At 45.0% G+C, this 14,667-nt stretch overlaps 1 protein-coding gene across 1 annotated transcript in view; it reads right to left on the bottom strand.

Annotated features, from left to right (window-relative positions):
- CPVL (carboxypeptidase vitellogenic like) overlaps positions 1-12,139 on the bottom strand; it is a 75,046-nt gene extending 62,907 nt beyond the window's left edge. Inside the window, exons 1-3 of the mRNA XM_065399627.1 lie at positions 11,950-12,139; positions 10,467-10,585; positions 5,087-5,201 (exon numbers count right to left, since the gene is read on the bottom strand). Coding sequence (XP_065255699.1) covers positions 5,087-5,201; positions 10,467-10,585; positions 11,950-12,139 — 424 coding nt within the window. The remainder of the gene's footprint in view (positions 1-5,086; positions 5,202-10,466; positions 10,586-11,949) is intronic.
- Positions 12,140-14,667: the final 2,528 nt, after the last annotated feature.

Here is a 14,667-nt window from a genome sequence, read left to right as displayed (position 1 = left end):
TCTCGGGGGGGGGGGGGGGGCATTCTGTGTGACAGTTGTTTGTATTTCTCCCTGATGCACAGCCACCTTTCTTGATTTTAATTCCCTGTACCTATACGCCATGTCGTCACTCGCCCCTCCCTCCCTCCTTCCCCTGGTCTTTCAGATACTAGTTTCGCACCTTTTTTCAGACCAGACGCCATAGCTAGCACTGGGATCATGGAGCCCGCTCAGATCACCGCGGCAATTATGAGCACTATGAACACCACGCGCATTGTCCTGGAGTATATGCAGAGCCAGGACATGCCAAAGCAAAACCGGGACCAGCCGAGGAGGAGGCGATTGCAGCGCGGCGACGAGAGTGATGAGGAAATGGACATGGACCTAGACCTCTCACAAGGCACAGGCCCCAGCAATGTGGAAATCATGGTGTTACTGGGGCAGGTTCATGCCGTGGAACGCCGATTCTGGGCCCGGGAAACAAGCACAGACTGGTGGGACCGCATCGTGTTGCAGGTCTGGGACGATGCCCAGTGGCTGCGAAACTTTCGCTTGCGTAAGGGCACTTTCATGGAACTTTGTGACTTGCTTTCCCCTGCCCTGAAGCGCCAGAATACCAGGATGAGAGCAGCCCTCACAGTTGAGAAGCGAGTGGCGATAGCCCTGTGGAAGCTTGCAACGCCAGACAGCTACCGGTCAGTCGGGAATCAATTTGGAGTGGGCAAATCTACTGTGGGGGCTGCTGTGATCCAAGTTGCCAGGGCAATGAGAGACCTGGTGATATCAAGGGTAGTGACTCTGGGAAACGTGCAGGACATAGTGGATGGCTTTGCTGCAATGGGATTCCCAAACTGTGGTGGGGCGATAGACGGAACCCATATCCCTATCTTGGCACCGGAGCACCAAGCCACCGAGTACATAAACCGCAAGGGGTACTTTTCAATGCTGCTGCAAGCCCTGGTGGATCACAAGGGACGTTTCACCGACATCAACGTGGGTTGGCCGGGAAGGGTACATGATGCTCGCATCTTCAGGCACTCTGTTCTGTTTCGAAAGCTGGAGGAAGGGACTTTCTTCCCGGACCAGAAAATAACCGTTGGGGATGTTGAAATGCCTATCGTGATCCTTGGGGACCCAGCCTACCCCTTAATGCCATGGCTCATGAAGCCGTACACAGGCAGCCTGGACAGGAGTCAGGACCTGTTCAACTACAGGCTGAGCAAGTGCCGAATGGTGGTGGAATGTGCATTTGGGCGTTTAAAAGCGCGCTGGCGCAGCTTACTGACTCGCTCAGACCTTAGCAAAAAGAATATCCCCATTGTTATTGCTGCTTGCTGTGCGCTCCACAATATCTGTGAGAGTAAGGGGGAGACATTTATGGCGGGGTGGGAGGTAGAGGCAAATCGCCTGGCCGCTGATTACGCGCAGCCAGACACCAGGTCGGTTACAGCAGCACAGCAGGGCACGGTGCGCATCAGAGAAGCTTTGAAAACTAGTTTTGTGACTGGCCAGGCTACGGTGTGAAACTTCTGTTTGTTTCTCCTTGATGAAATCTCCGCCCCCCCACCCACCCGGTTAACTCTACTTCCCTGTAAACCAACCACCCCACCCTCCCCTACCCTCCCCCCTTCAAGCACCACTTGCAGAGGCAATAAAGTCATTGTTACTTCACATTCATGCATTCTTTATTAATTCAGCACACAACTAGGGGGATAATTGCAAAGGTAGCCCGGGATGGGTGGGGGAGGAGGGAAGGAAAAGGACACACTGCAGTTTAAAACTTTAAAACTTATTGCTCGGGAAATCATCTAGGGTGGAGTGACTGGGTGGCCGGAGGCCCCCCCACCGTGTTCTTGGGCGTCTGGGTGAGGAGGCAATGGGACTTGGGGAGGAGGGCTGTTGGTTACACAGGGGCTGTAGCGGCGGTCTCTGCTCCTGCTGCCTTTCCTGCAGCTCAACCATACGCAGGAGCATATCAGTTTGATGCTCCAGCAGCCGGAGCATCGACTCTTGCTTTCTGTTTACAAGCTGACGCCACTTCTCCTCTTCAGCCTGCGATTCAGCACGCAACCTCTGCTCTTCAGCCCGCGATTCAGCACGCCACCTCTCCTCTTGCTCATATTGGGCTTTTCTAAAATCAGTAATTGACTGCCTCCACGCATTCTGCTGTGCTCTGTCAGCGTGGGAGGCAGTCTGTAGTTCAGTAAACATTTCATCACGCGTCCTTCGCTTCCGCTTTCGAATATTCACTAGCCTCTGTGAAGGAGAAACATTTGCAGCTGGTGGAGGAGAAGGGAGAGGTGGTTAAAAAAGATACATTTTAGAGAACAATGGGTACACTCTTTCACGTTAGATTTTGCTGTTCACATCACACAGCACATGTGCTTTCGTTACAAGGTCGCATTTTTCCTCTTATATTGAGAGCCTGCAGGTTTGGTGTGAGAGATCACTCATGCAGTGCCAGGCCACAGATTTCAGCTTGCAGGCAGCCATGGTAAGACACAGTCTTTTGGCTTTTTTAACCTTGTTAACAAGTGGGGATGGTTTCAAACAGTACTGCTCTCATTAACCATACCAAGCACCCGTTGGGTTGGCCATTTAAAATGGGTTTGCAATGTAAAAGGAGGGGCTGCGGTTTCAGGGTTAACATGCAGCACAAACCCAACTAACTCCCCTCCCCCACACACCCAATTCTCTGGGATGGTCACTTCACCCCTCCCCCCCACCGCGTGGTTAACAGCGGGGAATATTTCTGTTCAGCCGAGCAGGAAGGGGCACCTCTGAATGTCCCCTTAATAAAATCGCCCCATTTCAACCAGGTGACCGTGAATGATATCACTCTCCTGAGGATAACAAAGAGCGATAAGGAATGGATGTTGTCTGCATGCCAGCAAACACCGGGACCATACGCTGCCATGCTTTGTTATGCAATGATTCCAGACTACGTGCTACTGGCCTGGCGTGGTAAAGTGTCCTACCATGGCGGACGGGATAAGGCAGCCCTCCCCAGAAACCTTTTGCAAAGGCTTTGGGAGTACATGAAGGAGAGCTTTCTGGAGATGTCCCTGGAGGATTTCCGCTCCATCCCCATACACGTTAACAGACTTTTCCAGTAGCTGTACTGGCCGCGATTGCCAGGGCAAATTAATCATTAATCATTAAACACGCTTGCTTTTAAACCATGTGTAATATTTACAAAGGTACACTCACCAGAGGTCCCCTGTGTGCCCACAGGGTCTTGGGTGAGTTTGGGGGTTACTGGTTCCAGGTCCAGGGTGATAAACATATCCTGGCTGTTGGGGAAACCGGTTTCTCCGCTTCCTTGCTGCTGTGAGCTATCTATATTATCTCCATCCTCATCTTCCTCGTACCCCGAACCCGCTTCCCTGTGTGATTCTCCAGTGAGGGACTCATAGCACACGGTTGGGGTAGTGGTGGCTGCACCCCCTAGAATGGCATATAGCTCCGCGTAGAAGCGGCATGTTTGCGGCTCAGCCCCGGACCTTCCGTTTGCTTCTCTGGATTTGTGGTAGGCTTGCCTTAGCTCCTTAATTTTCACGCGGCACTGCTGTGCGTCCCTGTTATGGCCTCTGTCCTTCATGGCCTTGGAGACCTTTTCTAATATTTTGCCATTTCGTTTACTGCTTCGGAGTTCGGCCAGCACAGATTCATCTCCCCATATGGCGAGCAGATCCCGTACCTCCCGTTCGGTCCAGGCTGGAGCTCTTTTGCGATCCTGGGACTCCATCACGGTTACCTGTGGTGATGAGCTCTGCGTGGTCACCTGTGCTCTCCACGCTGAGCAAACAGGAAATGAAATTCAAACGTTCGCGGGGCTTTTCCTGTCTACCTGGCCAGTGCATCTGAGTTGAGAGTGCTGTCCAGAGCGGTCACAATGAAGCACTGTGGGATAGCTCCCGGAGGCCAATAACGTCGAATTCCGTCCACACTAACCCAATTCCGACCCCCTAAGGCCGATTTTATCGCTAATCCCCTCGTCGGAGGTGGTGTAAAGAAACCGGTTTAAAGGCCCCTTTAAGTCGAAAGAAAGGGCTTCGTTGTGTGAACGTGTCCAGGCTTAATTCGATTTAACGCGGCTAAAGTCGACCTAAACTCGTAGTGTAGACCAGGCCCCAATCTCACTAGATCAACCAGATTTCCAAAGCATACAGGTCTTCTGCATTTTCTGTCCCTGATCCAGCAAAATACACACTTAGCTCCATTGGTTTCAACAGGACCATGCACATGTGTTGCTTGATCAGGGCCTATGTGAACCAGCGTTTTTGAGATTTTACCATTTTCTACCCTCATCGTTCCAAAGAAAGACAATTGCATACACTCCCATTACTTTTGTATGTTCAGGAGTTAAGCTCAGTGCAACTCTTCGCGTATCATGCTGAAATCTAAGCCCTTTCCTTTAAAAAAAAAAATTAGTTCAGTTCTACTTCCCCTCTTTTCACAAAATAATGGTCATTTTCATGCTGAATGAAAAGAGAAGGCTTATTTTGGTAGTAAGATGACCAGAAAGTCACACATTTTAAAAAATATATATTCTTAACGTTTCTTAAATCTTTAGTTAGCTTCCTGTGTTGAAATAAAATACGTACCAAAATATGTACAAAACAAATAGTATCAGAAGATAAACCAAATAGTTTTCAAATTGCCTCAAAAGGACAAATTAAAAATTGCTCCAGGTCACACATGCACAGCAATAAGAATACAGAAAAAATAAAATAATTCCATGCCTATAAGTATGTTAAAACTCTTCACTGCAAGGCATAAAGCGAAGGCTATGTCTACACTATAGAGCCTATGCTGGTATAGCTATGCTGGCAAAGCCCCCTAGTGTAGACACAGTATACACCAACAGAAGTAGTTTATTCTACCAGTTTTGGTAGATGTTAGTTATGCTGACAGAAGCATTCTTCTGTTGGCACAGCTGCATCTACACTGGGGGTTTTGTTAGCATATCTTTGTCAGTCAGGGTTGTAGTTTTTTCACACCCTTGACCAGATAGCTATACCGATTTAAGTTTTAAGTGTAGACCAAACCTAAGTAATAGGGGGGAAAAAGACTTCAGAATTCACAGAATCCAAGCAATGCTTACATCTGAGATTCTTGTCAACAACATATGGGCCATGTTCAACAAAAAGCCCAAACATTGATGTTCCTCCTGGTCCACCTTGGAGCCAAAGAAGGACCGGGGCATCCTCTGGCTGCACCTGTTTAAAGAAGAGACAAAAGAAATAGACGCCATTATACTATGGGCTGATCTACACTACCGCTTAAGTCAATGTAACTTAGTGCTCTCCCGTCAGCATAATTCATCTTCACCAGACACACCACATTGGTACAGCTGCACCTATGCAGTGCAGTAATGTAGACTTGTCCTATGGGAAAAGAAATACACATTATTTGTTAGCCTTTTAGAATCTTTAAGGGTCTGTCTACGCTGCAGCTGGGAAGATGTGATTCCCCACGCATGTAGACAGACTCGCACTAGCTCAGCTCATGCTAGCAAACGGAGAATAGAGTAGTGTGATTGTAATAGCACTGGTGGCATCTTGGGCTAGCCACCCGAGCTCAAATCCAAGGTGTTGGGCAAGCATGACTCAGGTGGCTAGTGCAAGCCACCATCAATGTCACAATGTCCACACTGCTATTTTTAGCAGGCTAGCTACAGCTAGGCTAGCACGAGTCTGTCTACCCGGGCTGGGAATCATACCTCCCAGTTGCAATATTGACATACCCTGAGTATCTTACAAATCTCTCTGTATGCATGATTTGTCTATGGGGAGTGCTTGCCCCAAAAATAGCTACTGCTAGGGAGAGCCAGACAGTCTCTCCCAACAGTCAATGGGCAAGCTTCAGAAATGGTGAAGAGGAAGAGGCAGGTTTCAAAGTCTCCCATTCCAGAAGTAAAGAATGATTGGGACTTATGTTGGGAGCAGATGGAAAAAACAGAGACTTGATAAGTAGCCAGGATATAGTGGGTTGCAGAAAAACAGAGTTGTGGGAGAGAGAATTGAGAGTAGTTATGATTATTTACGATTTGCACTGCAATCCTATCTAGTGGCTCTATTCATGAATCAGGGCCCCATTGTACAAACACAACAAAAAGTCAGTCCCTGCCTCAAAGGGCTTAAAATCCAAGTATAAGACAACAGATCAAGCCAAGAGGAGTAAAAGATAACAATAAGAAAAGAGTAGTCAGTGGTATGGCACAGAGCAGCAGGTGATGGGAACTGAAAAATGCTCATTGTTAGTTTCACTTAACTGTTCCTAGCTGGTTTCATTTTATTCACACTAGCAGAATATTTACTGCAGGAAAATGTTTAAGCTTTTTTCAATAGAGTTTTAATTTTTTTTCTTTTAAGCAAAATCTTTCAAAACAGAAGGCATCATAAGGTCCCACTCCCCCTTCTGTGTTTTTGAATGGTTTACAGCAGACCATCTCAATTTAATAGGAATAGGATTTCTGAAAAAGTTTTCTTGATTTCACCAGAACTCCAGCATTAAGAACAAATTTTTCAAAAGTGCCTAAATCCCATTTTCAAAAGTGACTTAAACCTAGGAGCCTAAGTCCTGTTGACTTCAAAAGTGCCTCTTTGGAAAATGGGACCTAGGGCAAAAAATATTCAAAGGTGCCTAAAAGTCTACCATTTCTTTATCAAGAAGGCCAGTAGAACCTAGAAACACACTATGAAATACCAAATACATTAATATCTTTTAATAAAGTGTCTTCTACCAACAGAAAAAACATCATTTAAGGACAGTTACTGATGCTATTAATAAGTGTATATTCAATTGGACTTCTGTGGTAGCTGTTCTCTGAATTCCTCTGGTGCCCCCTACAGGCCATTTTTTTAATTTGCTGAAAGCAAAAAAAAAAGTTTAACTATAGATAGTTTTAAAAAAAACTACTGAGTACATTTTTCTTTCACTCTGCAGAACTAATTTGCTTCTTTTGTGTAACAGGTACAAAGAACTGTTAACTGGTTTCTCCAGTCTTAAGTAGCAACCCTCTGTTAAAGACTCCTTCTCGAGTCAGTTCTGTATAAATAATGCTATCCAAGTAGGAAGATCAGGAATATGGCAGGTTATTTAACAAGAGTATTGAATATAGAAAGAGTGGGGCTGTCACAACAGCACCCAGGATTAGTGGATTTAAAGCCATTTTACAAGTTAATATTGTTAGAGCACATCCTTCTTATAAGTTGTCTATTGTTATTCACAGAGCAAAGTTCTCTTTCCCTAAGACATTCCGAAGTTAACTCATACTAATAAAGGCTTAAAAAACCATGATGCAATGGGACTTGTTGGCCTGATGGCCTCAATTTTATCTCCATTTAAGTTCCCTGTTCTGAGATTTCATTATTTGTACCGTTTTCTGAAATCCCTCCTGACAGGGGCTTGCTAATGACCCACAAGCCATTTTTCTTGTATTATACAGAACTGTCTTTCTGTAAAATATTTTGAGTACTCATTGATAATTCTTTTCAGAGCTTTTTAATGCCCCATTTTATAGACATCCAGGCCCAATCCTCAGCTGCTATAAATTGTCTTCATGCCATTGCAGTCAATGGAGCATTTCAAATTTACATCATCTGAGGATTTGGCCCCTGGTTTGTATAACTGGACAGTGCCTCTAAAATCAGAAAGTTAGTATGGGAAAAGCTGGTTTCCCTGAAGACTTTGGGCAAAATCTTAGCCCCACTAAAGACCATGTCAAAACTCCTATTAACTCCAACTGGGTCAGGATTTCACCCAGTGGGTGGGTGTTGATTGTGCAACAATATATGCTGGAACTTTCTTTCGCAGAGGTGCAGCCCATTCTATTCCAGAGTCTCTTTGCACCTTCCCCCACATCCTTTTGAAGAATCATATGTCAAAAAAAACAGAAAGCAAAATTTGCCAATTTAAGATTAACTGACTTGCATTAGACCAAATACCCCTCATGTTATCAGCTGCTGATCCAAGAATGAACTGTTTAGCTTTTTTCAGCCACATTCTGTGTTACCTCTTTAGGAAAGAGGTTTCTCTTGTTGGCGGTGAGAAGCCTTACAAGACTTGAATGACTGTTTAGTAATTTTGAGAGAACATTCTTTTCACACTTCCAGGGCCGGCTCCAGCATTTCTGCCGCCCCAAGCAAAAAAAAAAAAAAAAAAAGCCGCGATCGGCGGCGGCAGTTCAGCGGCAGGTCCTTCGCTCCTAGAGGGAGTGAGGGACCTGCTGCCCCCGAATTGCCGCAGGTGCCGCCCCTCTCCCTTGGCCGCCCCAAGCACCTGCTTGTTAAGCTGGTGCCTGGAGCCGGCCCTGCACACTTCATATATTATTACTCCTTCACAGTGGAATATTAGGCATTTTAGAGGTGTTGGCATAACTGGCCCATTTAATTGCTTACTAAATACCCAAGAGGTGAATAAAACTGGCAGGTGTTTAAGTCTAAGGCTAGGTCTACACTGCAGCGGGGGTCCGACCTAAGATACGCAACTTCAGCTACGTGAATACCGTAGCTGAAGTTGCGTATTTTAGGTCGGCTTACCTAGCGGTGAGGACGCGGGAAAGTCGACCGCTGCCGCGCTGCCGCCGCCTCCGCTGCCGCCTCCTGCCAAGGTGGATTTCCGGAGTCGACGGCAGAGCGATCAGGGATCGATTTTACCGCGTCTTCACTAGACGCGGTAAGTCGATCCCCGAAAAACCGATTGCTACCCGCCGGATCGGCGGGTAGTGAAGACAAAGCCTTAGTGAGGTCCAACAACAGAACAGGGACTATTGGTTGGCACAGAAAGAAATTAAATTAAGTAAAGGGTGGGGAAAGATAAGAGAAAGGGAAATGCCAAAGGAAGAATAGTTTGCTGAAGATTTTGAATTTGGGGATGAAGAGAACAGGTTACACCCTGAAAAGCGAAGTTTATAAATATGTAAGGCAAAGCATTTAGATACCACTTTTCCTAACTTTAGTGAAGTCAACTATTCTATTAATTCTTTCCTCAGTTCCTTCACATCCTCTGTAGCAGAATGTTTTCCTTGTTTCAACAGGACAATCCTCTGATACCTCACCCTCTTAACAATGCTTTCTTGAGGACAGGAAAGATCTTAACACACACTACTTGGCACCCCTGTACCTAAGGAATATAGCTCTCTAAGTAAGTTTTATTTACATAAATTCTTGAGACGGAGACCAGATGTCTGATCAGCCACCTGAAAAAGTCAAAACAGCTAGATATTACTTTGTGAAGACCCAGCTATATAACACAACAAGGGCAGCTAGAGCAAAACAGCCAAAGTGCACAAGGCCAAACATAGTATGCAAGAGTCAGACTAGTCAGTTACATCAACGCATGGAGCCTAGTGATTAGACAAATAAATAGCTATCTAAAATGGAAGATTCTAAGTAGTTGTAGACACTAACTTCTTTTCAACAGTGACAAAAGTGTGGATAAGCAAACTTTCTGAAATCAGTCAAATCCCTACAACTACCACTAACTATCACAGGTCCATGCTCTGAGATACTTAACTAATCTTGGGGCTATCACCTTGCCTTATGTCTCAAAGCCACTTCCCCCTTTAGATAGAGGCATAATTTAAAATGCCATTATACAAGCTGGTACAGCACATCAGTATCCTCTCAGAGAAAAAAATATAGCGTGATAGAGCTGGGCTAGTTGATTTTAGGGGTTTGGGGGGTTTTTTTTATTAATGAACTATATACACCTGTTGGAGATTGCACACATCATACATCCTCACAATGGATTTATTTTGCTAACAGTCTGGAAAATATCAGCTCTCTAAGGTTCAATACTATATTTCAATACAGCTTCCCCTACATTCTCTAGTAATTTCAGAATATTAAATGAATCCCCCTGCAATCTAATAGTTAGAGCAAAAAGTCCAATCTATACAGGAGACATAATAAGGAAGAGGCAGAAGGTTACAAACAAGAAGGCTAGGGAGATCAAGGACAAGGACGAGAATAGCACAGTGTGGGTAAAGATACAAGAAATGAATTAGCAATAACGAAAATGATAACCATTTCATTCTCACTGTTGCCTGTTTCTATAAAAAGTTGCTTAGGAAAACCCCTCTAGAAGCAGCTTCCCTACATTACAGCAAGTTTACACAAGTTTAATACACACACAGACACACAAACTGATCTGAGATCAATTTTGGACTTCTCAAATCAGTCTACAGCCATTTCCAGCCAACCTGCAGCCACCTAGAATGTTGTGGCTGGGGAAAAGAAGGAGGTAAAGTACAAGCAATCCTTTCAAGAGGAATTTATTGTGTTGTCTGGTTACCATTAAATAGATGTTCACCCTTATTAAATAGATGTTCATGTTTGGCTTGTGTTATGCCTAGCTTTCAAGGTAAAGTACTGCTATTCTGTAGTCAGCTTTCTGTTGTAAATACACTAAGCAATGCCATCAAGTGGGGGGGGGGGGTTAAATGGCACAGGAGTATTTCATCTCAATAGTACGTTTACCTCAGCAGGGAAGAACCAGAAGAAGAGATTGCTGTTGTGAGTCTTGTTCACTGTGAGATAGCCAGAGTAACTCTTCACATTTACTCCTTGGAGAGGCCCAACCAAACTTAACTGCCTTCCTAGAGAGAGACAAAAAAGATTGAAACAAACATTAATAAAGAGAGGGGTATTCAGGTTAACATGTCTGTCATTACAAGGAATAAACCCAGGGACATGCAGATCCCTTACTGACCAGAGAAGAAGAGAACAGGGAGGGAACAACCCACTATCCACTCCCCTCCCATAGCAAATACTACCCCTCAAGCAGCCATGCTTCCTGGAGCCTACCCTTTCTCCACGGGATCTGGAATGGGAATTCATCACTCTGAAGACCTCAGTTGTGAATGAGAGGCAACATCCAAGAGCGCTTCTGGTTCTCCAAAATTTTCATAGCCTGAATACAGAAATGCCTCCCTCTTCCTCAGCGTTAAGTATATTAGTGGGATTCTAAGATGCAAAACTCCAAAACTGAAATTTCCCAAAGACTGGGATGGTTCAGATTCTGTGTGCCATGTCTAGAGATGGGCCTGAACTTAGAATTTACATATATCTCAATTCTACATTTACTACAAACACACACGTACAGCAGTCAGGGCTCTATCTGAAGGGGAAGAACACTGATCCCCTTACTAAAAAGCAACAAGTAAAACAGATACAAGAAAAGCAATGGAGTTTCTCTCATCAATCAGGCCCTCTCTAGGATGCAACTTTTCTTGTATGAGATGCAACATCTGAACATCAGCTTAGTCAGCTCCTACATCCATGTCATCTGCCACATTTGTACCAGTTTAAGTGAACAATTTTAGAGGTGTTAAAATGAGATTGTGCTTTAACTAGTGAGATTTTACTCATCAAAATTCTTATTCTTCTATCTCTGTACTTCTCAAGGCACTTCCATAGCAGAGGGCTATAGTTAGGCCTCAAGTTTCTAATACCTCAATTCTTTTAAAAGACTATTTTACATTATGTTTAGTAGTATTTTATGTAGCATCACGGCTAACTAAATCTGCACTTGCCAAGTGAACAGTTCATTATGCTGCACGATCTCCTTATTGTTCAATGTCTACACGGGGATAAAAGCCCCGCACCACAGCTGCAGCTAACCCAGGTCAGCTGACTTGGGCTCAGGCTGCCGGACTAAAATTTGCTGTGTAGAAATGCAGGCTCAGGCTGTATCCTGAACTCTGGGACCCTCCATCCTCACAGAGCTCAGGCGCCAGCCCAAGCCCAAACATCTACACAGCAGTTTTTCAGCCCCGGAGCCCGAGTCAGCTGACCTGGGCCAGCCACAGGTTTATTTGTCTTTGTGTAGACATACCCTATAGCTTCCAAGCTTCAGTAATCAACAGCTGTTCCCAGTCATTAGTGCAAGTTAGTACGGTTCTACAGAAAGTTTAGAAAGAGGTAGGTTTTCTAGGCAGGTAACTTGTAAACGTCTTCTTACCTTCCTCAATTCTCCCACTTTCAATATAAGGGGTAAGGAAGAGTGGCTGCCCTGGGTCTTCTCTTGGTGGTGTGGAACTCAGGATTCTTTTAAACATGTTGCGAAAGACACTCCATTGTTTATGAGCACAACCTAGCTTGAAGGTCAGACTCAGGCTCAGCAAAGTCAGCAGAACAGTCGCCTTCCACATTTTGTCATTTAATCCCCCTAGAAAAGAAAGCGTACCACAAGCCAGACACAAAAAGGAATTTGCTGCTGCAATCCCTTTGTTTTGCTTAATGGTTTGTCATGTTATATAGTTTTATCCCCATCTTAACACATGTATTAGGAATCCTCTAGGCACCCATTATCTAATATCTAATGCAGAACAAAGCACTTTCACTTCTGTAAGTTGTTCTCACTTCTACAGCAATAAAGCAGAAGTATAGAGAGTTGCTGCTGTCTTACAAGCACAAAGCAGACAACTAGCACTACTGAGGGGAAACCGGAAAGCTGTCACAAATATTCTTAAGAGGCGAGATCCGACATCAGTAATATTATTCTTAAACCAGAGAGCGGCCCAAACTACAGAGTACAAGTTTTGCTCTTTAGTATCTTGAACTTTGGAGTTTTTTTCCCTCTGGGATATTGGCTCAGGCCCACACCCACATCAGAGTTAAAAAAGTGATTTTTGCATTTTAAAAACAACCTACGTACAAGTCTTATGTGCAACGTTCAATATTGTTTCTCCTTCAATGGTTGCAAGTACAAAAACCACAAAAACAAGAAACAAAACACCAACACAGAAAGCAAAATATTTAAATACTTAAGCTCTTTGGTGTAGAGACCATCTTTTTCTTATGTGTGCAAGGTGCCAAGCACAATCCCCGATCTGCACCTACAGGCGCTACTGTGATATAAATTAATAATTCTAATACTTCCTTGTGGTGTTTCTGACGTCAGTCATTGGAGGAGAAGGGAGCAATTCATAGGTAAGAGAAAGAGTTTTCAACTGTTATTTTTATAGTGTATTTGTAGTTGTCAAGCCTACACGTTGAGGATTTGGGGATTTTATCTGTACAGCACTGTACCAGGGCACTAGGTCCTGGAAGTGCAGGTGTGGCCCAGCACAGCTGGGGATTCTGAGGGATGTAGTCCACCTGGACTAACTGAAGTGTCCTGGGATCACATAAGCAAGGCAGACAATAAAAGTCAAGCCCAGTTGCCCAGTCTGGAAGAGGGCCTGTGTGAGAAGCAGGGGCTGCTTGAAAGCCTCTCTCTGGGGAAGCTTGGAGAAGAGCTGTTACTTCCCTCATGGCAGAGCCCAGGGAAATAGCTGAAGAGAAGCTGGGCCAAGAACTAAATCCCTGTGACCAAAGAGGAAAAAGAGCTGCATGAGCTCACTGATGGTCCAATAAACAGAGTGCGCCCAAACAGGGCTGGGGCAAGAAGCTGGTAAGCAAGCCAGGGATAGCCTGGAGATAGTGTGAACCCTTGTAGCTGAGCAGTGAACCAGCTGCCTGGAACTCTCGCATTAAGGGATGGGCCCCAGGACTTAGGAGAAAGACTTGAGAAACCCAGCTATGTAAAGGGTGGGGGCCGTTTTGAATGGTATTTGAAGACCCAGAAGGAAGATCTTATATGTTACTAAGATTTGTGGCATGCTGTTATATACAAAGGGGAAACTGAGGCAGTGGTACATCTAAAAAGATTAAGCAGAGGCAGCAACCCTCTTACAAGCATGTAGTGTATCTCAGGAGCCCCCTTACAACAGGTTACCCTCCCCTTCTCCCCCCATTATCCCTTGGAATTAAAATCAGTGTTACTTCACAGAGACATCACAGAAGAAACAAAACATAAGGAAGTGCAAACATTTCAGCCCTCTGTCTCTGTTTTACTGAAAAGTTAATATACATGTAAAGATATAAATATTTACACAACCTGTTACATTTAGGGCCCCTTCCACATTGGGGCTGGAGCCATGTTAGAAGCAGCAGTTTAAAATAGCAAGAGTTACTGCTTCTTTGCACAGGCCCTCTGTAAATATAGACAAGGCTTAAGAGACCAAAGTAAACCAATGATAATTCCAGTTGTGTTCAGAGATCATGCAGCAACAGAACTGCTCTCCAACGTAAAAGTTGGAGCATTTATTTGTCCTAGCTCTAAATTGATTTTCTTGTATTGCAGATTTATGACAAATGAACCTTTACTGTCACACACATCTCTGCTAAGAACAGAATGACCTCAGAATGTTTCCTCTTACTCTTCTTTCCAGTTTTAGCCCTGGAGAAAATCATTGCACAAGAAAACTGATGCTTTTGCTTGGATTTTTGTAGCTGCTTCAATTCAAGTTTTTCCTTCACTATTTTAAGTCATTCATTTAAAGACCCAGGGGCAGCTCTAGCTTTTTTGCCTCCCCAAACACGGCAGGCAGGCTGCCTTCGGCGGCACGTCTGCGGGAGGTCCCCGGTCCCGCGGATTCGGTGGCATGCCTGTGGGAGGTCCGCCGGTCCCGCGGATTCGGCGTAACTGCCACCGAATTGCCGCCGAATCTGTGGGACCGGAGGACCTCCCGCAGGCATGCCGCCGCAGGCTGCCTGACTGCCGCCCTCACAGGGACCGGCAGGGCACCCCCTGCAGCTTGCCACCCCAGGCACGTGCTTGGAGCGCTGGTGCCTGGAGCCGCCGCTGTAAAGACCGTAATATATTTGTTTTAAGTACATGTACTTCAATGTTCCT

Source organism: Emys orbicularis, chromosome 2 (assembly GCF_028017835.1).
Source record: "Emys orbicularis isolate rEmyOrb1 chromosome 2, rEmyOrb1.hap1, whole genome shotgun sequence".
Taxonomy (NCBI): domain Eukaryota; kingdom Metazoa; phylum Chordata; order Testudines; family Emydidae; genus Emys; species Emys orbicularis.
This window is presented reverse-complemented; position numbering and strand designations above follow the sequence as displayed.